The sequence below is a fragment of the Trachemys scripta genome, chromosome 2, assembly GCF_013100865.1.
Source record: "Trachemys scripta elegans isolate TJP31775 chromosome 2, CAS_Tse_1.0, whole genome shotgun sequence".
NCBI classification, from domain to species: domain Eukaryota; kingdom Metazoa; phylum Chordata; order Testudines; family Emydidae; genus Trachemys; species Trachemys scripta.
Window position 1 is genome coordinate 60,508,086 of NC_048299.1, and position 27,605 is coordinate 60,535,690.

The window sequence follows — 27,605 nt, forward strand, 5'->3', positions numbered from 1 at the left end:
ATCATGGAGACCTTGTTTTCACAAATTATTGGGCCAACTTTATAAACCCAAGATTCAGATAAGTTTTGGATATACACATCTACACTTCTGTGTGGTAATTCAATCCAAACCAAAACTCTAACTCAAATCTTCCTGATCACTCTATAATACACGTGTAAGTGCACTGTTATGAAGTAGGTATGTTAAGAGAAGAAGTGCAATGCACAGTATGTAATACAGTATGTCCTCTAACTCAAATGCAGGAGTACTCAAAAGGTCTGCCACATTACCCAAATAAAAATTATGGGCTTTCCACAATCAGTTGATTCCAGCTTTAATTGCCCTCCAAGCAGATGACTGATGTGACTCCTTGCCCAATGCCTGGTAAGGAGAAGTTCACCTCAGACTATCTTGTTTCCTCTTTGATGGGTGGGAACCTGGAGAGGCCCAGGCATTGCTACTTCCCATCTTCCCCAGGCAACATTATAAGGCTTAAGAAGTGACAGTATAATCACTCCAATCAAAGCAGCAGAAGACATAAAAGTAACAGAGGACAGACCTGCTTCCCTATACCACCAAATGATAGCAAGGAGCAGCAGATTCCACTCCTCCAGTATCCCAGAATGCTTGGGGAGCAGTCAGCTATTGTTCCGATCACCAACTGGAAAAGTACTAAACAATTCCCCACACCAGGATGCCACTGTGGGGAGTGGCAGTGCTTTATCACCTACTACCCCAATGCCATCTCTGCTCGATTCTAGAAAGGGGAGAGGTCAGGAACAGTGTGGGAATTGACTGTCAATTACTGCTTGGCAGGGAGAGGAGGGAGCAAGAGGATGGACACTGCAGAGAGCCTTCACCTCCTATGAACCACTTAAGCACAGAATCCATAGTGAACATATCTTCCATGATCCACTAAAAAGGCCACCACTAATTTAGAGGAAAAAACTTCTCTGGTTCATTTTATTTCAATTACTTTCAAAAAAATAATACTGATATAGGAAAACATGAAGACAGAATGGTAAGCTGTAATACTATGCGATTAATTTCCACAAAGACTACATCAAAAACTTACATATTGATGCAGAAAAAAAAAATCCTAGGATTAAAAGGAGGACATAAGAAGTGCTACTACAACTAAAATGGGGTATGCAGTTATTTAAAATTTGAATATTATATTTGGACGTTGGTGGAATCCGGGTGATTGTCTTACCTGTGCTGAATACCTCAAACAATGTGACAAATATCAAATAACCATAAGCAGTAAGCCCAGTGTCACTTTTTCCACAAAAGGAGGGTAAATGTTAAGGGACAGAGCGTTATATTTGATAAGGCATTTTTAAAATGATACATAAAAATGCAAATGATTTAGAACAATCAAACTATGCACATTGGTTGTAACCATATGGTATCACCATTAAACAGTAGAAAGGAAAAGACTGTTACATTCACTGTTGCAGTTTGCCTTTAACTATATTGTAATCTCCTTATGACATGGACTATGTCTGCCCAGCTATTTGTAGAACACCTAGAATAATAGGGCCCTAATCATGACTGTAGCCTTTGAGCACTACCACAAAATAAACAAGAAATTATTACAGAAAATTCCAAGTAACGTATGTGATGACTTCTTTACTGGTAATCCCAATAAAGTCAATATAGCCATGGGATGAGGTAGCATGATAGTTTAAAATAATTTATATAATTTAGCTTTCCAAGTCTACACTGGACCCTTTACTTATACTAGAATCTCCCTTTACGTCTTTTTTAATCTAACAGGTGGGTGATTTAACACTGAAATAATAATCTTTTTCATATATGTAAATTTGGTGAGGGGCAAAAGACCCAATGCCACTTCTGCTTTTTCATCATCCGGGGTAAAATCTTAGCTTCACTGGAAGTTTTGACTTCAATGGGGCCAGGATTCCAGTTCAGTTCTTGTTTCACTCTCAGAAGTTTACTCCTTTCTCCCCTGCAAGACTAGGCTTAAACCACAGTTAATAGAAACGTTACCTACCTCACATGCAAGTTTTTGTTTATCTCTTGCTTCTCTAAAGATTCTTTCACCATCCCTCACATGTGATACATTCATTGCTATGGATTCTGTAGAAGCTCTTCTGCCATCTTGGTTCTGCCTAGGGGATCTATAGCATTTTATGATGTAGTAGAGTGCATCATCTTTAAGATTTTAGACATGATTTTCCCACCACCACCGCCAAGAGGAAAGGATCTGGGGACTTTATGGTCATGTGACCCCACCAGCACTCATTCCATGACCAGATTTATTTTTCTAACATCTCTCTCTCTGACAGGATGTTGCTTTAGTTAGGGATTTCAGTTTATGAAGTGTTTTCTTTTAGCATGTTAACCTCCTCTTCAGCATGTTGTACTTTCCAGTCTGTTGTTTCATCCACCCACTTCTCAAAGGTTTTTAATTTGGATAGACACTGTCTCAAATGTTCCTTTCTAGGGAAAACACTGAGGGCCTTAGGTCCACAATCTGTTCACAAATGCCACAGCTTAACTAATTCCTTTCTGGCACAGCTCTCCTCTGAAGCCCTCAGCATAGTGCAGGCAGCATGGGCCTGATTCAATTCCCACTGAAGTCAATGTGAGACTGAGATTGATATTTTCCTGTTTAATTAGTATATTCATCTCAAAACTTCTTAGACTCATAGGACGTTGAAAGTAATACATTTGATAGTCCTATTAACTTTTTTTGCCCAGAAATCCTCAGAAATACAGAATCGCATAGCATTATACCAAGCAATACATAATCATTTCTCCAGAACACAGCATCTGTGGCCGACATTGCAAAACAGTCTAATATCCTCTTCGACACAGGCATATAAATGCTACTATTTAATACCCACATGTATCATGGATAATAAGCTAAAGATTTATATTTTAGTCACAATTCAGACAACAGCTCTCTCAGAAAACAAAATTATTGGATCAAACTTAAGTGGTACCATCATTCCTCATTTCTGAAGAAGCTGGAGGGGGAACACCCTCTCCTACCCTATTTTTTCATCTCCCACAGTGAAGAGGAGAAGGATGACCTTCCCAATTTATTCCCTCCAGAATAAAAAGTAGAGAAATGGTATGGGGGGAGGGGATCATCCCCTCTTACTCGTCATACAAAGCAACAGAGAGCAACTTCTCCGAATCCACATACACACACAAAAGAAGAGAGTAGCTTCTCCCAGAAAACCCTTCCTGAAGAAAAAAAGGCTATGTCTACATGACAGCTTATGTGGGCATAACTTATGTCGCTCAGCAGGGTGAATAAATCAGCACCTGAGTGACATAAGTTACACCAACATAAGCATCAGTGTGTACAGCGCTGTTGGCGGGAGAGCTTCTCCCGCCAACACAGCTACCGCCGCTTGCAGGGGCTGGAATAATTAAGCCAATGGGAGAGCTGTACCACTGTAAACTCTCTAGTGTAGACGTGCCCTAAGTAAGGGGCTGTTCAAAGCAAAATTTTCCCCCAATTGGAGTATAGAGTCGGGGCAGACACATGCACACACCCTCTGCTCACTTGAGAAAAGAAGACCTATCAGGCCCCGCTCATTTCCCTTTGCTTTAATGAACTGTGATCTTTTGAATTGTGCCAATCAAACTGAAATAATTAAATGGGAACTAGAACAAGAATATACTTTTGTTTTCTGTGTAGGAGGACTACTCTGGGTAGTGGAATAACAAATTAAGAAGGAATAACCATGCTCTTTAGCTCCATGCTAACAGCATAACAATCATTCTGTCTCCACAATTGTAAACCTGATAACTAATCCATTACAACAACAGCTGGTAAACTCCCAGTACTTTCCTTCCCCAGGATGACCAATCATCAACTGAACACCAGTCTGATGAAGGTACTAAAATAGTGCCAATAAAGATCTTCTTAGGGAAAAGAGGACAGAAAAATCTTAACCGTATTTTCTATTCTCCAACCCTTGTTAAATCAGTTACTAATCCTGTATTATTTAAAGCAGCCCTGTTATGGAACACGGTTTTCTGCTAAGTAGAGTTCCTAGAAAACAAACACAGTGGGAACAGAGTTAAAAGAAAAAAGGAAAATAAATTAATTTACATTGTACACTGCAAGGAAAAAGTTCCCTTGGGTATTTGAGTTCTCTACATCTACCACCTTCCACTGTGAAGGTATTATAAGTCTCTCTATCTAAAAATGCTCCCATGACTATGGTGGGGGGGGGGGATTAAGCAATTGTGACCTGTAAATCAGACCCTACCTTTCAACGTAACATATAAAAATATTAAAGTGTATCATTTTTCATTCTCACTTTCACAATCTAAAATGCCATACAATATTGAAATAGAGAAGGATTATAACACAAGTAAAATAGGCATCCCAAATCCAGAAAATTAGACTGACTCAAGTGTGGATTTTAGAATTTTTACACTTAGCACCAAAAGTTTTATATTCTCGTATGGGAGAAACATGTTGGCTTTCTTCAGCAAAAATATTCAGTAAAGCACACTGGTTACTCTCCACTACCTTACCCTGTCTCCAACACTGCCAGAATCTATTCTGAGAAAAAACATAACCCACAACACACCCGTTCAGCTTATTCATCACCAGCCACACATTTCCTACTCTATTCTCGTTTTCCAGCTCAAATTGATTTTTCTAGGACAGGACTATTGCACTATTTAAGGTTCTTCAATTAAAATGGCATATTTTATTCATGATTATATCCAAATACTACAATTATGAGGACCACGTAGAGTACTTAGATAAGACACATTTTCAATATTTCTTTCAGCCTTCTGCACTTCAAGGCAACATTTCTAGATTGTCATCCACCGAAATGACTATGGTCTAAATTGCTTCAAATGTTACCAAAATCCATTGAGATTTTTTTAAACCGAACATTGATTGAGAGATCAGGTTCATGCCCCCTGAAGATGTGAAGCTAAATGTAGATAGATCTGCTTCCAGGCTTGAAAGTGCATTTTCACATCTTTGTGCACCCCCTAATGTAATTTCAGGTAGTTTGAAGCATTACCACCTCCACCAGGGACAAACAAATGAAGGAAGTATCCCAGAAGAACATTCACTTCATCTGAACTGAACAAGTCATCATGCAATAGAAAAAAGTGAAATCAGGGTTTTGTTTTAAAAAAATTAAACAGCTTATCTATAGAGTCCCTTACCAAAATTATAAAAGATTAAAATTTTAAACAGCCTGAGATACTTTAATAGTTTCAAATGGCGCTGAACTAATTTTTTTTTAATTAATCCAAAAAACGCTCCACCTTTGATATTGACTTTTCCCCCTTTGGTGTCCCAGTACAAGGAACAAACTATTTCCTGTAAATGAAATGGTTTCCTTTTTTATTTTTTAAAGCACTATCTTCTAAAATTGGTGATAACTTTTTTTTTAACCATAACCATAAAGTACAGACTTACTATTTTGATTTGTAAGTATTTTAACATGTCTTGGTTTCCCCTTTTGTAGCATAGCTAGAGATTTATTTCCTACCACAACCAAATTTCAAAACAGACATAAGGAGAGTAAGAAATTACAAGCCGCAACATTGTTATACAACATACTATACAAAAACAGGTCATTTAAGTTACAAGAAACCTAGTCATCAATAAATGAAAAAAAATATCCCACTCAAAAATCAATTATTTCGAGTCTTTTGTATAGAGAAGTAGTACACCTTTCAGGCAACTGGTATTAATGAGAAAACATGACTATAGAATCTCCATCTGTTTTTCTGACAAAGCTGTGACTACTCCAGTCTCTCATTGAAATTCCATTAATCTGGTGCACCAGGGTCCAATGCGAAAATCAAAACTCCATCTAACCCATTATCAGCTCACAATAACCTACAAGTGAACTCTGCCTGTTAGCACACAGCAAGTTATGATTTTGCGATCAGTCAGCCTGTTAGCCAATAAAAAAAAAAAAAAAAATCAGGTTAGGAACACAGTGCCTGGCAGGGATTTTTGGTTTGGTTTGGTTTTGGGGGTGCTTTTTTTTGTTATTTTATTTTTTTAATCTTTTTTCAGTTTCTGTAGGGTGTCTGGACCTTGTGAGCCTATGCATTATTCTCCTTCGTTGTGATTTAATTGCTGCCAGCAATCAAGTCAAAGCATCACTGAAGTGTGCTTGAATTTCATTAGAAGATATAACTTATGCTACTTTCCTACAGTACCTAATAAACCATAAAGAAACCAAAACACATATGGCTTGAGGGAATAACTGGAAAATTAGGTGGCCATTTGGGAACTGAGTGAACTTTTGAACCAGAGGAACAGAGAAAAAGAAATATTAAAAGGAAAGACAGACTTAGAATGCACACAGAGATGTGGGGGTTTGACCTTTTCAGTACCTAGAAAATTACATTAGCATTATGAAAAATACATATCATGTTTAGAGTTTATAATCCATCAAAGTTTAGATACTTTGTTAGTGCCTACCATAAGGTAAAAGTCAAAAGGACAAAGTAACAATCAGATTTGACAAAAGGCCTTTTGGTGACCTGGACTAATTTAGTTATACCGTACTTATTGTTAAATGGATTATCTCCCTTGTAATTAATATAACATTAGATAAAGGGCTCTCACACAAAAAACAGGAGTTTAGAATGATTGCAGAATACATATGATAGCCCTCCAGACAGTTACAGATAATTATTAGTATAACTTCGCAATTATATTTTTAGAGGAATACTGAGAAATCTGAACTTGGTATTTATGGAAAACATACAAGTCTTAAATTCTTTATTGTAATGTTTAAGCACATAAAACCTAATAATTTTGCATTACATAATCATTTAAGTACAGTAGAAGAAGAATGACCCTGGAAGTTAAATGGAGAATATTTCTGAACTTCAGTTAGGTTCCTAATTCCATACTTAATAAGCCTTGATCCTGCAACTGAATGAGTACAATGAGATTCTTACACCTGCATGGACCCCACTTTAAGTAAACGGGGATCAGCACAGGATCATGCGGATTAAGTTACAGGATTGTGCCTTTAGGGTCCTAAATATAAATAGGCTGGTTTTTGAAACTACTGAGCACCCACAAATCCATTCATGTCAATAAGAGCTGGAGGCACTCAGCACCTTTCAAAATCAGGCTACCTATTTAGGTACCTAAACACAAATTTGGGAGCCTAAGTCTAGGCAGCTAGATTTGAAAATATTGGTCTACATTTTGAATTTCAAATGTCTTTAAAATTACCTACTGCACGCAAACTAAACAAAAATGATTCAAGAAAATTATCAATATTTATGGACCAATTCCACCATCTTTACTCACTTCTGACTCAGGATCTCCCACAGGACTTGGCCACAAGGGACAACAGTACAAAGTTTCATCATCTTAGATTATATTATCTTGTACTAGTTGTATTTTTATCCTACATTTTATCTAATTATCTAAGGATTTTGCAAATTGGCTATTATAGTGGTATCTATGCGCTTAATCTAGTAATTACAACATCCAAAAGAGACTAAATTAATTATCTGTATGTCCAAATTGATAATATATTTAGGCATCAGCATTGTTCAACAATTCATTATTCAGTTTTGTCAACAAAACTGCTGTCTTTTTCTTAATAATGTACAACTTCAGAAAAAAATATATAGCTTTATTTTCTCTGTCAAATATCCAGATAATTTTGACATATATCCTTTGTAGTAGCTTCAAAATCAACATATCGTAAGATATAACCACAAAAAGGTATTTTAATAAAATCTGTAAGTACAAAAAATGGAAACTTTAACTTGTTTGTACTTTGGAAAACTAATTTAGATTTTATACAAGCCATGCCTTGTTTGACTAATAATTATAATATGAACAACAAAGTTTGTTTTTGCTTTTTTAATAAAATTTCTACATTTGCCAAAATGAAAAGCAAGTGCAACTGAAAAAGTATGTGATTATTGTTGCACATTTTAACAAAGTTGTGTGTATAAAGAAAATGTCGTTATTCAGAATCAGTGGTTAGAAGGTTTATCACTTATGCATGTACTTGACTTATCCCTGTTCTGCAATAGACATAATTTTATACCTCATAAAAGCAATTTATGTTTCCAAAGGGAATAATCTGGGTAACATAAAATGTGGAGTGCTATGTTGCGGGAAGCATATTTTCATTCAGCAATTGTATTCTGAGATGGAGCTGCACAGTTTGATCATCATATCATGGCAGAAAACATCATTCACTTCTAACTTTCAGTGCCACAAATTAATATACATAGTTAATTCATTTCTATATGTATTTAATTTATAATCATATATTACCCATACAAGATTTTTTTATATTGTGTATAAAAATAAATGGACCTCAAAAAATGGAAGCAATGATAAAGCAAGCTTAACTCTTGCAATATTCAGTTGTTCATATCTTCATTAAATGTAATGCTACATTTGGTTGTTTATATACTTTTGAACACAGGATAAAACAATATGAAAACAACTATGGAACAAAGGTTTGACTTCCCATTTAAAAAAAAACTAAACATTTATTTAAAGAAAACAATCTACATAAGACAATCTTAATGTGAGGAAGCATTGTAGGAATAATTAATTTAATATTTTATGAACTCGTTCTGCATGAAGTTTAAAGAAAAATATCAATCAATTAAACTGTTTCATTATTTATAAGATAAATAATACAGCAAGCCATTAAGTAGCACAATAAAATTAAGCAAGAATCTGATCATGTTGAATTAACAAACAATTTGTTACTATGAATATTCACATACTGCTTTACCCACTGATCTATCTTTAAAAAAATTCTACAGAAGAGTTTTCATTATGAAAAAATATGTGAGTAAAAACAGTGTGCACTTATGACAGGTTCACTATGCTTTTAGCACCACTAGAGAGAGCTCTTCAGTTCCTTAAAGGTTCTTGTAAAGGTAAGAAAACTGTCCAGCTGTCTGATGATGCCCATCTGTTTATCTGCTTTCCAACCATAACACCACCCTAATCAAAAAGATCAGATTGCATGGGTTTGTAGCAAACTGGCAAATCTAGTGCATTCTAAGATAAACAGAGTCACGTACCATCAGAGGGTCCTTCATCCTCTTTATCATATCGGTCAGATGCTAATGAGAGATTATCAGGAGGTGAAGGGAAAGAGCCCTCAGACTCTTCCTCATCTTCCAATTCTCCTGCAAGAGTCAAACAGAAACCATTTGTTAATAACTGTCTCCTTCTGACATAAACAGAATTCATTTTGAAAGCAGAGATTTAGCAATTCTTTGTTAATAAGAAAGAATGATGTCAAGTCATATTTTAAATTAAACTGAACAAATTCAGGGTCCTATTGTTCTCTTAATTTCACTTCATGTACCTCTGAATACTAGAGTATGGCTGTGCACACTGGTGCTCCAAAGCTACATTCTAATTGGCCAAGTGGGTCTTTTTAATGATGTCATATTAATGAACCCCTCCCAGTGGTGCACAGCTGGGAAAAAAGAGAAAGAAAGAAAGAAAGAAAGAAAGAAAAAGAAAACCATGCCACACACCAAAACTGTGTGTGAGGGAAGAAACTAACAGGAAACGAAAGACAGACAGCCTGAGGATAGAGGGAAAAGAGAACACATTTGGGGAAGTAAGGGAAAGTCTTCAACTGTCTCCTTTGCAAAAAGTGCCAAACTGCATTTTCAGCAACATTTTGTGCACTTCCACACGTTTTCAATTTGCTTTCTCCTCAACTACAAACTATTTTTCAAAAGTGTAAGGATACGTCTTTCCACTTAAAAGTATTTTTAAAGGTGGTGTTTCCTTTTCCCTTTGAAATAAAAAATGGAGTCACACTTTAATAGTACTCAGCTACAACTGTGTGTGTATAGCACAGTAATCTATAGGTGTGCTTCTCAGGGAACTAAGGGTCTCAAATACACCTGAGGTATGCATCAATAGCTGGCTAACGTACATGTCATGTTGGGTCTTATTGCTAGAATGAGGGGAAATGGGGGGGGGGGGGAAGTATTACATGCAACTTTCATTTTCATTATGCAAAATGAAGTTTCCTTCCCAAAATGTGGTATATGTCTAAAAAATATACCAACTATGCAAAGAAAAGGAGAAGAGTTACGCATATCAGAGAATGTAGAAAAAAGAGTGCCCAATCGCTCTTCTTTCAAAAACTGTTTATATTTTGCAAAAATTGAGTGGTTAAAGCTGAAGTTGTCAGGCTTAAAAAATTACCCACACAGAAAAATAATCTGAGCACAAATAGAAACACTGTCGCCCTGTGTACGAGAACGTGTATTTGTGTACCCATACTTTGTGTTGAAAATACAGTAATTGAAATACTTAACACTAAGAAAATATACCATAGACACTGAAATAGAGGGGGAACTAACTTGGAAGATGTTTGAGACTATATTAAGCCAGATCTTTTGTTTTTGTGTTTAAACCAAGTGCTTTGTAGTTCACACTACAGGCTGAAATGCAGTCTTTAACTCACCCAATTGTACCTGGGAATTGTAGCTCATTTTGGTATCATAGATCACCCAATATTCTGGAGCTTCAATGAAAAACACATCTACAATGCTTAAGTTTATGCATGACAAAATGATTTAAGAGTAGAATCAGCCTTAATTCTCAATTTCCTGGCTTTGTGGGGTTGAGAGATTTAGGAGTCTGATCTGTTAATATATAGGGATATTACTCCCTAAAGTTTTATACATCAAAAGTATAATAAGCCTTCTTGTTAATTCTGTGGGGTCTTCTGTATCTTTGGACAAGCCCTAGTAATCCTTTCCCTACTTTTCATCTTCCCACAACCAGACCCTGTATCAAAGCCAATATTCTTCTGACTGAGGAAGACTGGAACTGACTGCATTTGAAGCTATCAATGCTACTCCTTAACCAGTCAGAGGAGTCAGTGTTGAGCAGCACAAACCATTTTCTCCCCTCCACAGGTGCTAAGTGCCTGCAAATACATCTGAAAAGCATAAATAAATTAAAGGAAAGTATTCGACTTGTATTTATGTAATAGAAAGCTGAACTACCAAGCAACAACAGGCATCAGGTAAATGTATCCAATACAATTTGAAGACATAATTGAAAGCATTACAGCCTAATCAGACATCTAAAAGCAAGGCATGCTCAAACGAATTGTCTATAGACTCATTAGCTGGCAGCCATTCCATTACAATCACACATAATGTCAGTAGTGCCTTGAGCCTATGCCAATGACAACAGCATAAATTTTGCATCTCATTTCTGTGGTCATAAAATTAATGATCAGTTTTAAAATACTTCTTTGTAAAAGTTATTGCACACAGAAAAGACATGAATGTGTCCCTGTTATATAGTCATGAGGATAATTAAGGAGTTGATGTTCATTAATATGGTTTCTAGTTTCCCCAGAACAGCATTTGATTTATCCTGGAACTTTTTTTTTTTTTTTTAAAGTTTAATTAATGATATACTGTTAACAGTTATAAAAAAAAAAAGTCCTATTCTCTCATTTCTGCAGTTTAACTCACCACTTAGGTTTGACCACAGAATCAATATTTTGATTTGCCCACAATAAAAGGTACTGTACCTGATCTTTTCTTATTAAACACCATCTTTTCAATTACAGTACATTAATTTATTGATGTTCTGAAACAGCACACACCAAGGGGGTAAGTGTGCAGAATGGTAAGTGGGGAATTAGACACTTAAGTGTTGTTATGTTAACAAGGGCTGCACTTTAATTCCCTGTATTCTGCATTGAACATTTCCAACAGGTTTAGCTGGTATCGACTGAATATAAGAACAAGACCATATTATTTTATAGGGATCTGGTAAAAAAACCCATCAAACTCTTCCTTTTTTCCACAATTCGTTTTCCTCTGCTACTACTTGTTCATAGTAATGAACTCAAACATTTAAGATACTACTTCAGCCACTTAATCTGTAAAGGAGATCAGACATCAGACATCATTTCAGCCTCTGGCCCTGAAATAGACTCTTGCTAGATCAGGGGTAGTCAATTATTTTTTGTCAAGGTCCAAATTTCTTGGTCAAGGTACAGTCAAGGTCCAGACTCCAGAGAAAATAATAAACAGCAATAATGATAATAAATAAATAAAAATAAATTATTAATAATAATAATAATTTAAAAAGTAAACAACATGATTTTCGGGTCCGTTCAAAAGTGGCTGGCCATCCGGATTTAACCCACTGTCCACCTATTTACTACCCCTGGTCTAGACATTGTGTTAATAAAACATCTAGGAAGAAGGAAGCAAAAAAATTGCTCAAACTTAATCTTAAAGCATATAAAACACTTACAGGAGGGCAGGCAAGTAGCTGCCTCAAAAACTTCTGATTTTTTGCTATTCCAGAAGGCTTGGCCAAACGTGTCAAGCTGAAATGAATTCCTTCTGCCCAGTATCCAACCTTCACTGCTGGAAAGACTATTATACCCAGCAATTAATAAATGTAAGATTCCCAAAACAGGTTCGTTAGCTCAAATGAGTGAATAAAGTTACTTTCAAACTAAAGCTTGTACACTTTAGTCTCTTGGTTGTTTAGTTGATTTTCAATAGAACATCAATGAGAAAATGACTCAATCCACCTGTCACCCAAGTGGTTCCTTTGATGGCTATTCTCTCCATGCCCACTGTGACATGCAGCAAACTGATAAAGTATATGCATTAAGGTGTGTGAATCAATCATCTAGGTTTTGATATCAAGTGGTAATTTTAAACATCCAAAGAATTCCTACCTGAGCCTTATAAAACCAAAGAAAGACATCTACATATTAAGCACTACAGAAGCAGTATGAGGTTTGTAGGTGAATATGTTTCAGAGATGTGAAGAGTCAAAAAGCATTAGGAAAGTCTTTGAAAAAAAAATGATAGAAATAATTACGTAACTATCTCTGAAATTTCTCATGTAAAGTTCTCCCAGTGTTTCCAGAAGAGTTCTACCAGGAGATTGTATCTGGCATGTGAAATTTTTGGTGGATTGCTTAGGTTGGCAGTGAGATAGGGAGATACTAAGAAGTGAGCTTAAAATGGAAAGTAGCCGCTAACTTTATTTAAAGAAGGACTAGCCATCTACAAAACTCAGGGAACTAATGCTCTACACACAAGCTGATTCTTTGGCATTGTCTTCACTGCATGCTAACCTCATGTTCAAACACCACCATCCTGCACTTGCTCAAGGTCAACATGTAGTTAAACTACGTTGTCCTGTTGGCACACATCAGGATCACAGATATTGTGATATTAGGGAGAGGAACAACATACCAGCTTGCCCATGTTGAAAGAGGTCAGACCTCTAGAACACCCTGGCATCATGCAGCCTCTCCCGCTGCATCCAAAGTAGGTGAGCATGAATATGCCATGATGGTCCACAAGAGCCTGCATAACAATGGAATAGTATCCTTTCCTGTTAATATATTCGCTTGCTCAATACTGGTGGGGATGCATACTGTTCCCCCGCCATCGTGCCTGTGCAGTTTGGGAGCCCATCCATTCAAACCCTTCAATTATTTCAGGAATATTTCCAATTTTACAAGCCTGGGGGACTGTGACATTGCACTCCATATGTTTTATGGAAATATGCTAATGAGTATGAATATAATGTAACTGGAATATGCTTCATGCAAAGGGTCTCTTGTAAGGTATCATTACAAAGCTTATGATCTACTGAGTGTGTTTATCCTATTTGTTTGCATATATTATTTCTAAGTCTGGAGTTAGGAGAAGATATAAACTTGTATTACTGATGTAAACATGTAAGTGGAAGCCATTAAGGGTGCTTCAGAATCAATCACCTATAAATGGTTCTGTTAACTTGCAAACCTTCTGGGGTATGTGCCAGCCAGCCTTGGAAGAATGGAGACTAGGGGTCTCACAGGACATGTGACCATGTCACATGATACTGCGATCCATCTTTAACCTGGTGCTTTTCCATTTAGAAGGAGGGGTGGGAACCCAGAGAGAGACAAAGGATTCCTGCCTTGTGCTAAAGCTATAAAAGGGGGTGGAACAGAACAAAGGGGTGGCCAATCATGAGAAATCCCCTCATTACCACCTGAGCGGGAACTAACAAGGCTGTACCAGGGGAAAGGATTGGACCCAGACTAGAAAGAAGTCTAGTCTGTGAAAAAAGCTTAATGGAACATCTCTGAGGGTGAGATTTACCTGTATTCAGTTTCTTAATGTATTAGGCTTAGACTTGCATGTTTTGCTTTATTTTGCTTGGTAACTTACTTTGTTCTGTCTGTTATTACTTGAAACCACTTAAATGCTATTTTTTATACTTAATAAAATCATTTTTGTTTATTAATTAACCCAGAGTCAGTGATCAATACCTGGGGCCAAACAGCTGTGCATAGCTCTCTATCAGTGTTATAGAAGGTGGACAATTTGAGTTTACCCTGTATAAGCTTTATACAGAGTAAAACGGATTTACTTGGGGTTTGGATCCCATTGGGAACTGGGTGTCTGGGTGCTGGAGACAGGAGTACTTGTTGAGCTGTTTTCAGTTAAGTCTGCAGCTTTGGGGGCGTGGTTCAGACCCTGGGTCCTTGTTGAAGCAGGCTTGTGTGTCTGGCTCAACAAGACAGGGTTCTGGAGTCCCAAGTTGGCAAAGAAAACGGGCTCAGAGGTAGTTTCAGTACATCAGGTGACAGTCCCAAGGGGGGGTCTCTGTGACCGAACCCATCACAGGGGACAGCACATCATTAATTGCCTTGCTAACTTCAATGACCATTGCACCATCTGTAGATTTTCCAACCCCAGACTGATTGCTAACTGATATATAGCAATCTGGGGGTGTCCATTTCCATAGGCAGCAACGACATGCTTCTGGACTTTTAATGGGTCTCATCTAGGTGCTCTGACACTCAAGGTCTGAGGCAAGGTCCTCACACAGTTCCATGAATGCATATGTTTTAATGCAAAAGTCCTGGGCCCACTGCCAGTCACCCCATATTTCCATCATAATTCGCTACCACCAGTGTGCATTTGCATTCCTGGCCCAGAAGTGGTGGTCTGCATAGAGATCATCTGCCATTAAATACAGCATCAGCTAGGTCCATACTTCCACATCCACGTGATATCGTTCAGTAGCTGTTGTTGTGCTACTCCTAACCGTAAGCCAATGCCTCTGTCTTTTCTAGCCCCAGAAGCCTCTGCTACCGTCTCCGGATGGCAGCTTATGCAGAATCACAAAACAGAAACACTGCCTCAATAAAAAGCAGCAGCTCTCAGCCCGGTCATTACAGAGAGCAGGAACCGTATCTCAGCACGTAACAGCACAAGTATGGTATCTAGGGTCCACAGTACTTTCAATCGTGCTTCTGCCAACTTTAGCACTATTTTTAGCATGAGTTAAAAACAAAGCTCTTTTGGCTAAACATTTTGGCAGCCAAAATATTGATTCAATTAATCTCAAACGTAGATAGAAACGCCAAAAACTGTAATAACTCTCAATCTTCAACAAAGTCCAGGCTCCTATCTCCTTAGAACCAAAAACTAGTCTCTGTATAAGCCTCACTAAAAATTCATGTAATCACTGATCTTTCAGGAGATCTCTCTGTTGGAAAATTTAGAACAATTTAGATTGAGTGTGTTTATACCCACTTTTTGATGCATCTACAGTTCTAAAGGGCTGAAGCACAACAAGAGTCAATAATAAAAAAAACAAAACACCTCAGAGGTCCTACAGGAAAACCCTAGGAACAAACAAAACTCAGCCTAAGCTCCCTCCTTATCTTATTGTTTATTAAGTAAAGAATAAAGAAAAATTCTAAGAAAGGGAGAGTGTTTTGGACATTAATCCAGTATGTATGTATTGTCTTGAGGGCAGGATAGGGATTCTACCTGTCCACAATTAGCATTATATCCTAACTGTAAGAGCCAATGTAAAATTAGGTAATAACTCATGGATGAGAATTAAGTGATATTTTCACTTTGTATATCCATGCTCATGAATGCGTCTAGATTTTCTATGTAGATAACATTTTCAAAGTTTGGCCCCATTTGTAGAACTCACCAACATACATTTTCGTGTCCTTTCATTTTAGTTACATTGAAAGAAAACTAAACAATGTCAAAATTTACAAGTTATACCACATGCAGTTCTAGACGCTCCATGGGGATTAAGAGTGCTCAAGGCAATGCTGTTCTTCTTAAAGGTTGTATGTACTTTCAACAAAGCATATCAAATAAACTCATCACTGAAATCGGAGCAGGTCATAAGAATATGGCAACCACTGCACGCTGAATTCTGCAAGTTATATCTTCCTCTAGAGCTAAAGAAACCTCCTCTCAAAATTAGTTGAGGAGAAAAAAAAAATGCACTACCAACCAGATCAATTAAGTCTTTAACAGTTGGAAGAGCCGATATGCTATAAGAAGTTTTCTTCAACTTGGTTTTAAATAAACTGCAGTAAATAGGAGCTCTGGTCTTTGTAACCAGCTCACATGTTTATCTGTGAGCCTACCTAAATCATTTTGAAACCTTCTGGTTGTTATATACAAATTTGGAAGTTACACATTACTGTACATACACTACAACAAATACTTTAAAATGTAAAATACACTTTACAAAAATCAGATACATTTTAAATTGAACAGTGAACCCACCTAATTTCAAATTAAAGCTAAGACATTTTCTTAATAAAAATACAACTTTTGAATTTATTTTATTCTTTTCCATTTACTTCCGATGAAGATGAACAAAATGTGATTTTAACTTGAGTGGAAGGACTAAGATATAATATAAAGTGGGGTAATTTAATTTAAAAAAATTGTAAGTGCAAACTTTTTATTTTGATTTTGCCAAACCCAATTGATTCCAGAAAGTTAAGAACCGCCACTGTTAAAATGGAAAATGAAAGATATAGATATATATTTAATTCATTCAAGTTATTTAAAAAAAAAAAATCTATAGTCTGATTTTAACTGTATTTTGCTTTAGCTTTTCCTAGCTGAAAAGCTGGTTCATAGAAAGTGTCAGTACACTCTCACGTTATCAGCTAGTACTAATATTAGTTATACACTGGTATCTCCCGTCTACAGAGAAAGGTACCAGGGTTCGACTTTCTGCAAAGAGTGCAACTTCGCATAAGCTTTTTTGACCTCACACTGTGACCCTCATACCAGCATCCACAGGCTACAGGTCATGACCTCATGAATTAGCATCATGGAAATAAGGGCCATTCCAGGTTTAGTTACAGAACAGAACACTGTAGCAACAACTCTTCAATCTTTTCTCTTTCTAGCTGCACTGTGCCGCTTTGTTTACTCCTCAAGAAGACAATACAGAACACAAACTTCAGTTTTCATTACTAGCACTCTAAATCTTGTTCTCCTGTGCTAAAGATCTGATTTCCTGCTACACTATGAACATATTCATTCAGGGTGGAGCAAAAGCCAATAAATATCATATAGTCATTAAAATCAACCTATTAAAAAGTAAAATATATCACTGTTGAAGAGAAGACTTTAGTATCTCTCCTTCACAAAAAAGGTCTTAAATAAATTATCACTATTAATGTTCCTTACTGCCAAAGTAGACTGCTTTGAATACACTTTCTATGACAAAACATTAATTGTATAGTTTTAGACAATACTGAGTTTTTGTTATTTATTACTTTATTAAGTAATCTATATTTAAGACATTCAATTTATATAAACTTCCAGCTACATTTCTAAACAAGACCCCTTTATTAGTGAACTTTCTCCTATGGTGTATTCATGAAGTAAATATAACCAAGTTATTCAATGAGTGAGGTTTTAGCACACAAATTTTGAAGCACACAGGAGATTTTTGAAGCTTTTAATTTTTTTTGCTCAGTAGGGGGAGCTAGCATCCTCATCCTTGAAAGTCAATAAATGCACAAGCTGAACCTTTGAATGTTATGCTTTTAAACACATGTACAGTATGTTTATTCAATTGAGAGTCTGTCAATGAGCAAAGTATTTAAGTCATACCACAGTGAAATAAAATATTTTACATTTACCTTTATCCTGGAAATCTTGAGGGTAACTGCAGGGGAGGGAGAAAAGAAACACAACATGAAGCAATATGCATTTGGAAAGTCTCAGGTTGTGACAAACCCAAACACAGAAAAATTATTAGTTTCCAAATAACAGTTTTGAGCTATGAGTACTGCTGCTGCAAATTTATATCGCAAATTTTCACCTTTATTAAAACATTTAATCAGTTCTTCTTCCAGTGTTTTTGAATTTTTGAGCATGATTATCAAACATTTTAAAGAAATTTCATGGAATAGTGACAAATAAAAAATGCTACTTAAAAACAGATTCAGGTGTAATAATAAAAATACTTAAAAAAAAGATTCTAACACATTTGCTCAAATAGCTTAATTAAAATGGTGAACATATGACATATCGTTTACTTTTCCATTACCTTCCCAAAAATTAATATCATATTTTAAGATATCTCTATATAAATGAAAGCCATTTATCAGAAGTTACATATTACAATCTTTTTACATGTTTTATAATGAACACAATGTGACTTGAATATTTTAGCAGCATATGAAAAACAAAATAGATATACAGAAGATACTTGTTAATTAAGATGTTGATATGCGTTTAAATATAATAGCTCTTTGAATACATAGTCACATATTGTGAATACATATTCACAATAAAGCAAGGCTTAATAAAATTTACCCCACAACTCTTATATGGAATGATACTACTATACCTCTTATACTGAGTGATACTACTTGCTGTGGTGAAAACTACATGGATTGCCATGTCCCCCAAAGCTACGATCCTTGCAACATACGTGAACAAAACAGTTGCAGGGTGCAGCGACACAATAAGATGCAAGGTAAATAAATAAGGAAAGGTCATTGTTATGTATGGCTTTAACTGAAATCTCAGGAAGCTTGAATTTATTTGAGTAGGTGTAAAAAGGGGAGCTGATCAGAATGACTGGCAAGTAAGATGATCTTAACAGCTGCACTTTGTATGGACCAGAAGGGGTGGTGCAAGTGTCAGGAAACCCATTGAGCCGATGGTTAAAAGCAATGAAAATGAGAATCCAGGAGGCCCTCTGTGTGAGAGACTTAGAAATGCAAGCAGAGATAAAAGACTAGATCTAAGAAACATTGTGTAGAAAATAGCAATGTTTGGACACAGCCTGGTTGGAGAAATCAAAGGTGACTCTAGCAGATGCACATTTTGGGGCATGGGTGATAATAAGATGGGTGGCGTTAGCAGTGATAAAGATGGAAATGGGATAATTTGGAAATAAAGATAAGGGCTGAAATCTTGGCCCCACTGAAGTCAGTTGCAAAGCTCCTGTTTACTGTAATTGGGGTCAGGATTTCACCAAAGGAGTTCAGTTTCAGCAAGCTGAGTTTCAGTTCATGATAAGACACTCAGGAGAAGACAGAGAGGGGTAGAGATGTAGGACTGAATGGGAGGAAACAAGTCAGGAGTGGAAAGTCATCTCTAGAAATGACAGCTAATGAAATCATCCAGGAATGAGTTGTGGAGAAAGAAGGGCCAGAATCTAGGACAGAGCCCTGGGGGACCCCCATGGAAAGTAGGAGAGGGGAGGAGGACCACCTACCAAAAGAAACATTAAATGAACAGAGAGGTAGAAGAACCTTTAGATTATAAACATTTAGGGGCCGGTTCTACATCTTCCTCATTAGAATAGCACTGAGTATACTGTCACCACTCAGTTACACTATCACTGACATTTGTAAAGGAGTGTGACATGAGAGCCAAGGATGAATATCAAGAAGGAAGGAGCAATAACTGTGAAAAAAAGCTGTGGAGAGGCTGAAGAGGAGAAGAATAACAAGTGCCAGAACATATCGTAATTTAAGATACAACATACTGCAGAACAGATTTTTTTTCCAATATGCCAAATCCTCTTCACTCAGTAGTTTGACTGAAGTTAGAGGGTGGAACTAAGTCAAATATACTCCCTGAAACAACATTAAGAAGACAGCTTTGTCTGACCTATGCTGCACTTAACAGTTTTCAATATCAGTTTAAAGGAACTTGTTGCTTAAAACTATTTTCAGCAGTGGTTAAATTTCCTAGCATGAACAAGGCTAATGAAAGAATAGGTTAAAACAAACAGATGTTGAAGTCAGTGGACAGAGTTATGCCAGCTTACATCAGCTGAGAATCTGGCCCAATGAAAATAATCATGCAACTGCAGCAAGCATCCTGGACAAGTTCTTCCAATATTACTGTTTTTATGTTTTAAAGAACTCATTAGTCAGAAGATGATAGGCACTGGCCCAAGAACCAAAGCCCTGATCCCACAAAGGAATCCACACAGGCAGACACCTTCTGCCCCCATTCCCTACTGAAATAGATTGAATCCTATGGGGATTCAATTCAATTCACCCATGTAGATCCCTTTGCAAAGTAGCCATATAAAACTCCTTGTTAAAACAGAGTAGTTATCAAAAGAGCAACAAGCATTTACTAATAAATTAAAACAGTAAAGATGACTTACTTAGCCTTGACCTCTTTTATCTTCTTAATAAGAGCATCCTTTTTTTCCTTTGCTCTCTTGGATAAATTTTCTCCTTTGAGGGTATCAGATATAAATGTGTCAACATCTAGACCATGAAAAAAAAAAAAAAAAGGTTACACGTTATAAGGGAAAAAGTGATAATCTTCTGAAGATAAATATCCCCATGTTGGATTGTTCTGATATTATCACTTCTGAAGAAACCTATTTTATCTGTTCTATGTATAACATGGTTGAAATATTTCAAATTCTAAAACTGGATCAATTTGTTCTCTGCTCTACTTATGCTTAGCACAGCAAATGCTGTTTCGACATTTGGCATCATTAAATGAGCAAGAATTTCACAAGACTAAATAAACCTTGGTGCTATAGCAAATACATTGTACCACTTATGGTATAAAGCTAAAAGAATAAACAGCTTTTGTGCATAGATTACATTCATGTTATTTTATAAGTTTAAATTTCAAAAAGTGGCTGAGTCATTTACAACATTATAGCAGAACCAGATGAAGTCACTACCGGTATGGATCAGTTGCTGGTTCCTTATAAATTCAATTTTCAGATGTTTATACGTTGCCATTATACCTCATATTGGGCTAATACTTGATATCCAAGGCCCGCTCTTGCAAACAGTTACACAGGCACTTAATGTTACATAACTGAATAACCCTATTGAAGTCAAGAGAACTACTCATGTACTTACAGCATCTGTGCACTTGCAGAATCAGGGCCCTAGTTATGAGCTGCAATATACTTTTTTTATTCTTAAAGCAAAAGATAAACTGATGATATCATCATTTAGAAATGAACTGTTTAAAAACAATATTGTTTTGGTTGTGTGAGAATTTTGTCCCACTCCAACTAAAGAGGTTTGATCGTTCAAAATTAATATCCATTTCCCTATTCTTTTTTGTTTTCAAAATGAGTATGTTATTTCATATTGAAAAAGGCATGAGAAAAAAACAGTAAGTTTACAATATTTTATTTGCATGCTGAATTAACTACAGCCTAATAGACCTAATCCTGCCATTCTTCCTTGGGTTCAACTCCCATCCACTTCAGCGGGCGTTATGCAGTCCCTACTCCTGAATGATTGTGCTCAAAAGTTCCAGTGACATTGCACCAGGACTAGATAATCCGGACTTCCAATGCAATTTCACTGGAAGCATTCCAAACACCTACATGTAGTAACAAACTACATTGTCGGGATAGCAAGGTCAACCAACATAAGGATTCAAACTGAAAAACACCTCACATGGTATTCCAACAGCCATAATATAAGTGGTCTGTGGATATAATAGAGTGTCAATGAAAAGGCTTAGCATTGTTTTAGTGCTTAGTATTTCACAGATTTCCATAAGCACAGCTGCTATGGAAGAGCTATTTATATCACACCAGAACTTGACCTATATGTCTAACCTGAAAGTTACTAAATTCAAACAGCACTTGCTATGTTAAAAATTTACCATATTTTCGGTATACACAAAGAGGGCCAAGTTCTTCCATACCACTTACATACGTGCTACTCCACTTAAATGAACAGCACTGCCTGCATGTAACTGAAGTAAGAATTTAGCCCATACGATAGATCACGCACTATTTCAATACCCTTATATGGCTCACATAAAGCAGGGTTAAGATCGGAGCTTTTTTGGTATTTAGGGGAGTTAGTTGCAGAATGTAAAGCAAATATTCTACTTCAAGTTATTTTAAAATACAACTTTGTATTTAAATTCCCTAACTTGAGTATTTAATTGCCTATTTTAAGTTTTCATTATGAAGACAAGTTTCACTAGCATGATCCATTTTGCATTTTGTGCTGCAACAGAACAAATTAAGCCAAAAAATTCTTGCTTTCAAAAATTAGTTTAGCCACTACATCAACAAATGTAGCCATGCAATTCTCTATTTAAAAAAAAAAAAAAAAAAAATTACCGAAACATTTTTAGGAGATTTGGATTAGATTGCTACCATCATGCAATATGTGGCGAAATCTTGACTCTGTAAGGTTTTTGGAGATCTAAACAAGTGCTTTTCACCCAGAGGTGAAGAGAGTGTCCCCCCAATCACATGTAGCAGAGCAGCCCTTAGAGTAGCTGAAGTCTCACTCCAGAAGTGCTACCTTCTGCACAAGGGCAGAAACAAAGGGCCAGTGAGTTAATGTAGGTTTCAGAGTAGCAGCCATGTTAGTCTGTATCCGCAAAAAGAACAGGAGTGGCACCTTAGAGACTAACAAATTTGAGTTAATGTAGTTGCAAATCCTCCAGGCCCACCCACAGAAACTTGGGCAGCACTGTGCCCTAGAATCTGTACCCTTTCACAAGCTCCAAGGATCCTGCCTCTCTTGCTCTGAAGGGCAGTTGGGATGCTGTCCTGAGGTAGATTCCCATGAAGTCAATGGGCCTGATCCTGTTCCCACTAAAGGCAGCAACAAAATAGCCAATTACTTCAAACAGGAGCAGCAAGTGTTTAGCAATTCTCAGGATCAATCCCCAAAGGTTCTGCTGTGTGCAGGGGAGGGAAGAAATGGTCTTGGTGAACCCTTTGCCTTTTATATATTTACTCAACAAGTTAGCAGCTTTGAAGTGCTATTTAGATAGCAATATGCAAAAGTCCAATGTCGCTGGTCACTTTTCTAAACAGAAAGTGATGTTTACATTCTAATCTTTAAACCCTTCATCTAATTCATTACAGCACTAGGCCTTTGCAGCCTCCAACTAAACTCTGCAGGCCACCTTACTTCTTGTTGAATTCCAAACCCAAGCAAAAAAACCATCATCCAAGTCACTGTCAGGCAGATAAGAACATGTGCTGCAATTACTGAGCAACAAACATCACTTATGGCTAGGGTTGCCAGGAGTCCAGTTTTCGACAGGAAAGTGCAGTCGAAAAGGGACCTGTTCAGTTTCCAGTCAGATGTACTAACCTGACACTAAAAGTCTAGTTACCGCAGGTGGGTGGGAGGCACAGGGTCATCAGCCAGGGCTGCCTCCTACCTGCATCTCGTGGGAGTCGAGGGAGCCCATCTTGGAAGGTGGGGAGGATGAGAGGAAGGGGCGATGGGGGAGGGGAAGAGCAATGAGCGATTGGGGTGGGGCCTCGAGGGAAGAGGTGAGCTGGGACGGGACCGCAAGGAAGAGGCAGGGCAGGGGGAGGTTCCGGTGCTACTGTTGTAGTGTCCAGTTTTCAGAAATTAGAAAGTTGGCAACCCTACTTATGGCTTGGGATATACAGTGCACCCAAACTGTGTTGGGGACCAATGTCTGCACTGTGGATATAATGCATCCTTTTTGGACGAACTTTGAATGTGAAAGCAGAGGTGAAAATAAAGCTTGCAACCTCCAAATACTATAGAAGCAATGCAGAAATGGATGTACCATCTATTCTCATTGTGAGATTTTGCAAAAAGTCAATGAAATTGTGATAAAGCTGCTGTTTATTGAAAACAGCAGTGACATGGAGGAGAGATCTTTCCCAATAGGAATATAGCTCTCTCCCTCCTGTGTGCTTTCAAGGTAAGCTAAGATACCACAGTAGATACTATTCACCTTACATCACTGTTCACCTTCTTATGCACAGAAGAGAAATCAAGTTGCATTCAGAAAAGCTTCAGAAGAGAGTCAACTCAAACCATATTTTGGCACAAGATCCTATAGTTTCTAACAAATACAAGTCTTCCTTAGTATTGCTGTTAATATTTGCGGACAGAGCTGGCAAACAAATGCTCTATCAAGTGCAAAACAAAAATTCCAACTCTTTCTACTAGGATGCTAAGGCAGAAATCTTACACATGCTAAATTTCAATGCCAGTATCACACTATAGCATATTAAAAAATTTAACGCACATTCAGACTTTTCAGCTACCCATGATTACAACCAGTGTTGTAGCCGTGTTGGTTCCAGTATATTAGAGAAACAAGGTGGGTAAAGTAATATCTTTTATTGGACCAAATTCTGTTGGTGAGAGAGACAAGCTTTCAAGCTAACACAGAGCTCTTTTTCAGGTCTGGGAAATGTACTCAGTGTCACAGCTAAATACAAGGTGGAACAGATTGTTTAGTATAAGTACTGTTATGAGTTAACTACTTATGCTAAACAATCTGTTCTACCTTGTATTTCACTCAGACACTCTAAGTACATTCTCCAGACCAGAAGAAGAGCTCTGTGTAAGATCAAAAGTTTGTCTCTCTCACCAACAGAAGTTGGTCCAATAAATGGTATTACCTCACCCACCTTGTCTCTCTCATGATTATGTAGAATGTTCTGCATTTTGGTCAAATCTTCCTTTGTTGCACAGCTCCACAAAGACAGGCAATGCGATGCAGACACAAAAAATAGAGTCCCCTGCAGAACACCTGTGTAGCCTAGAGTAAGTGCTCTGGGCTGGGATCCAGGAAGCCCTGAAATCTAAGCTCATCTCTTCTAGTCACTGCTGTTTGTATTTCTTTGCACTTCATAGTCTTTATTACTGAACAGGGCCTCATACCCCTACATTTAGGAGGTAAGCAAGTATCATTCTCCCCACAGGCCATTCAATACAATCTGCCCCCTAGGCAAAGCTCCAGCCCCTCTCCTCAAAGGCCTAGGCAGCACATTAGGCCCAGCTAGCCAGAGCATCCTCTGATTCCCCCATTCCATAATAAACCTAACAGAGATGTTTTGCTCGAGATCATTTGTGTTGGAACTGAGAATAGAAGTCAGATCTCTAATATGACAGATACAAGTCTCACCCACTTAGCCATATTGCTTCTTGGACTGAATGAGCCAATGTGTTTAACTGCTACTCTAACCACTAGTTCATTCTCCCTTCCCAAGGGCAGGAATAGATTCCTGAAATCCTGACCCCCAACATTCTACTGCTGCGAGGAAAACAGCTGTGTAATCCACTGGTAAAGTATGCACCACATCCCTCAAAAATCTGGTCCACTCAAAGGATATCTTTAACTCAAGCATTAGAGGTGGGGTGACCAGGTGTCTGGTTTTCAACAGGAGCACCTGGTCAAAAAGGAACCCTGGTGGCTCTGGTCAGCACCGCGGACTGGACCGTTAAAAGTCTGGTTGGCGGTGCGGTGGAGCTAAGGCAGGCTAGTCCCTACCTATCCTGGCTCCGCGTTGTGCCCCGGAAGTGGCCAGCAGCTGTGGCTCCTAGGTGGGGGGGCCACGGCTTCGTGTGCTGCCCCCGCCCCGAGCACTGGCGCCACACTCCCATTGGCCGGGAACCACGGCCACCTGCCACACCTCCACCTTGGAGCGAACCTGCTGGCCACTTCCGGGGCAAAGCACAGAGCCAGGACCAGCAGGAAGCCTGCCTTAGCCCCCCTGCTGCACCGCTGACCGGGAACCGCCAGAGGTAAGCCCGCACCCCAGCCGCAAGTCCAGAGCCCCCTCCTGCACCCCAAACCCCTCATCCCTGGCCACACCCCAAGGCCCACACCCCCAGACAGAGTCCTCACCCCCTCTGCACCTCGACCCGCAGAGCCCTCCCACACCCTGAACCCCTCAGCCCCAGCCCCACTCCAGAGCCCATACCCCCAGACGGAGCCCTCACCCTCTCCTGCCCCAGCCCAGAGCCCCCTCCCATACACTGAAACCCTCTGCCGCACTCCCCAGCCTGATGCCCCCTCCTGCACCCCAAACCTCTCATCCCCAGCTCCACCCCAGAGCCCAAACCCCCATACAGACCCCTCACCCCCTTCCCGCACCCCAATCCCTGCCCAGTGAAAGCGAGTGAGGGTGGGGGAGAGCGAGCCACCAAGGGAGGGGGAATGTAGTTAGTGGGGGGCAGGGCCCCGGGGAAGGGGCGAGGCTAGGGTGTTTGTGCAATTAGAAAGTTGGCAATCCTAATTAGAGGTCTGTGGTGAGAACCTGAAGGTTCTGGATTCAAACCCTGCTGTTGACACATGTGGGAGTTCCTTGTGGAAGTACATGAAGGCATTTCTGTTTATCCATCTTTCTTTTTAAAACAACCAGTTTAATTCAAACAGTGAGAACGCCTCTTAAAACAGGTTTTATAGTAAAACAATTATAATTTGTCAGTTACAGTGAGACATGGAACAAAACATAGCTGTTGCCCTTTTCAGTCATTATTCTCACACATTTTGATTGCTTCTATCACACACTGACACACTAGAGGGCAAGAAGTATGCACATGCTATATAATCCATATTTCTGCAGCAAAAAGAGCCAGAGTTCCTCTGCTGACAGTTTATATTTAGCACTATAATTACAAAGATGAATAGACATGGAGAAACTATTCCACACCAAGTTATCTAAAAAAAGTTAACATACAAGCCCTGAAATAATTAATTTTAATAACAGTGTTTGTTTTGCTACTGTTTATATTTAATTATCTTAACCTTGTCTGAAGTACTCTAGAGACAAATTATTTGCATGCTGAAATGAATGGTAGATGCAGAACTGAAAGATCTAACTGATAAGATCTGATTCACAAATTGCTGTCAAAAAAGACTACAAACTGATAGAAAAAGGACAGGGGACTAAAATATGGTACTAACTCACTGGTAATTAATCAAATGGTTTATTTAGTCTAAAACTTGATTGCCATTAGGTATAACCAATCAAAATTTTAACAGACATTTTTATTTTGTTTATATTTTATATTTATCCTTTGTGTAGAAATGTTTGTCAGAGTTATTTTGGTTTGCAATTATCAATATAAACATACAGCAAGGACTTGGGCATCACAGTATTTCAGTGGATCTACGCAGACAACTTTGGGAATTTTCCAGTTTCTGGTGGCAGAATACAAACAGAAGGCCCAAACCCTCAGAACTTCATTCTTGTGAGTGGTCTTATGCTGAGGAGTTTTATGAAGGCAACAGCACTATTCTTGTGCATGAAGGCTACTCAAATAAGGTTTTTCAGGATTCAGCTAAGAAAACTATACAAACGGGAAAATATAAAAATTTACAAATAAAAAATGTTTGGCCATCTGAACATGCTTCTGCAACCTAGCTTTCAGCTCTGCAATGATACAGCATTTTATCAATCATTTCAAACCCAACATAGCTGTTTGCATTGCATATTACTAAATCGAGTAAATATCTGCTATACTTGAAGTAAACATATTATAGGAGATATACTTTGGAAGTATGACCAGCTTCAAATGGACAGC

General features: G+C 38.0%; 1 protein-coding gene across 1 annotated transcript in view; it reads right to left on the bottom strand.

Moving 5' to 3' along the window:
• SKAP2 (src kinase associated phosphoprotein 2) overlaps nucleotides 1–27,605 on the bottom strand; it is a 150,036-nt gene that overhangs the window by 110,205 nt on the left and 12,226 nt on the right. Inside the window, exons 2-4 of the mRNA XM_034760674.1 lie at nucleotides 20,453–20,558; nucleotides 17,958–17,983; nucleotides 9,037–9,144 (exon numbers count right to left, since the gene is read on the bottom strand). Coding sequence (XP_034616565.1) covers nucleotides 9,037–9,144; nucleotides 17,958–17,983; nucleotides 20,453–20,558 — 240 coding nt within the window. The remainder of the gene's footprint in view (nucleotides 1–9,036; nucleotides 9,145–17,957; nucleotides 17,984–20,452; nucleotides 20,559–27,605) is intronic.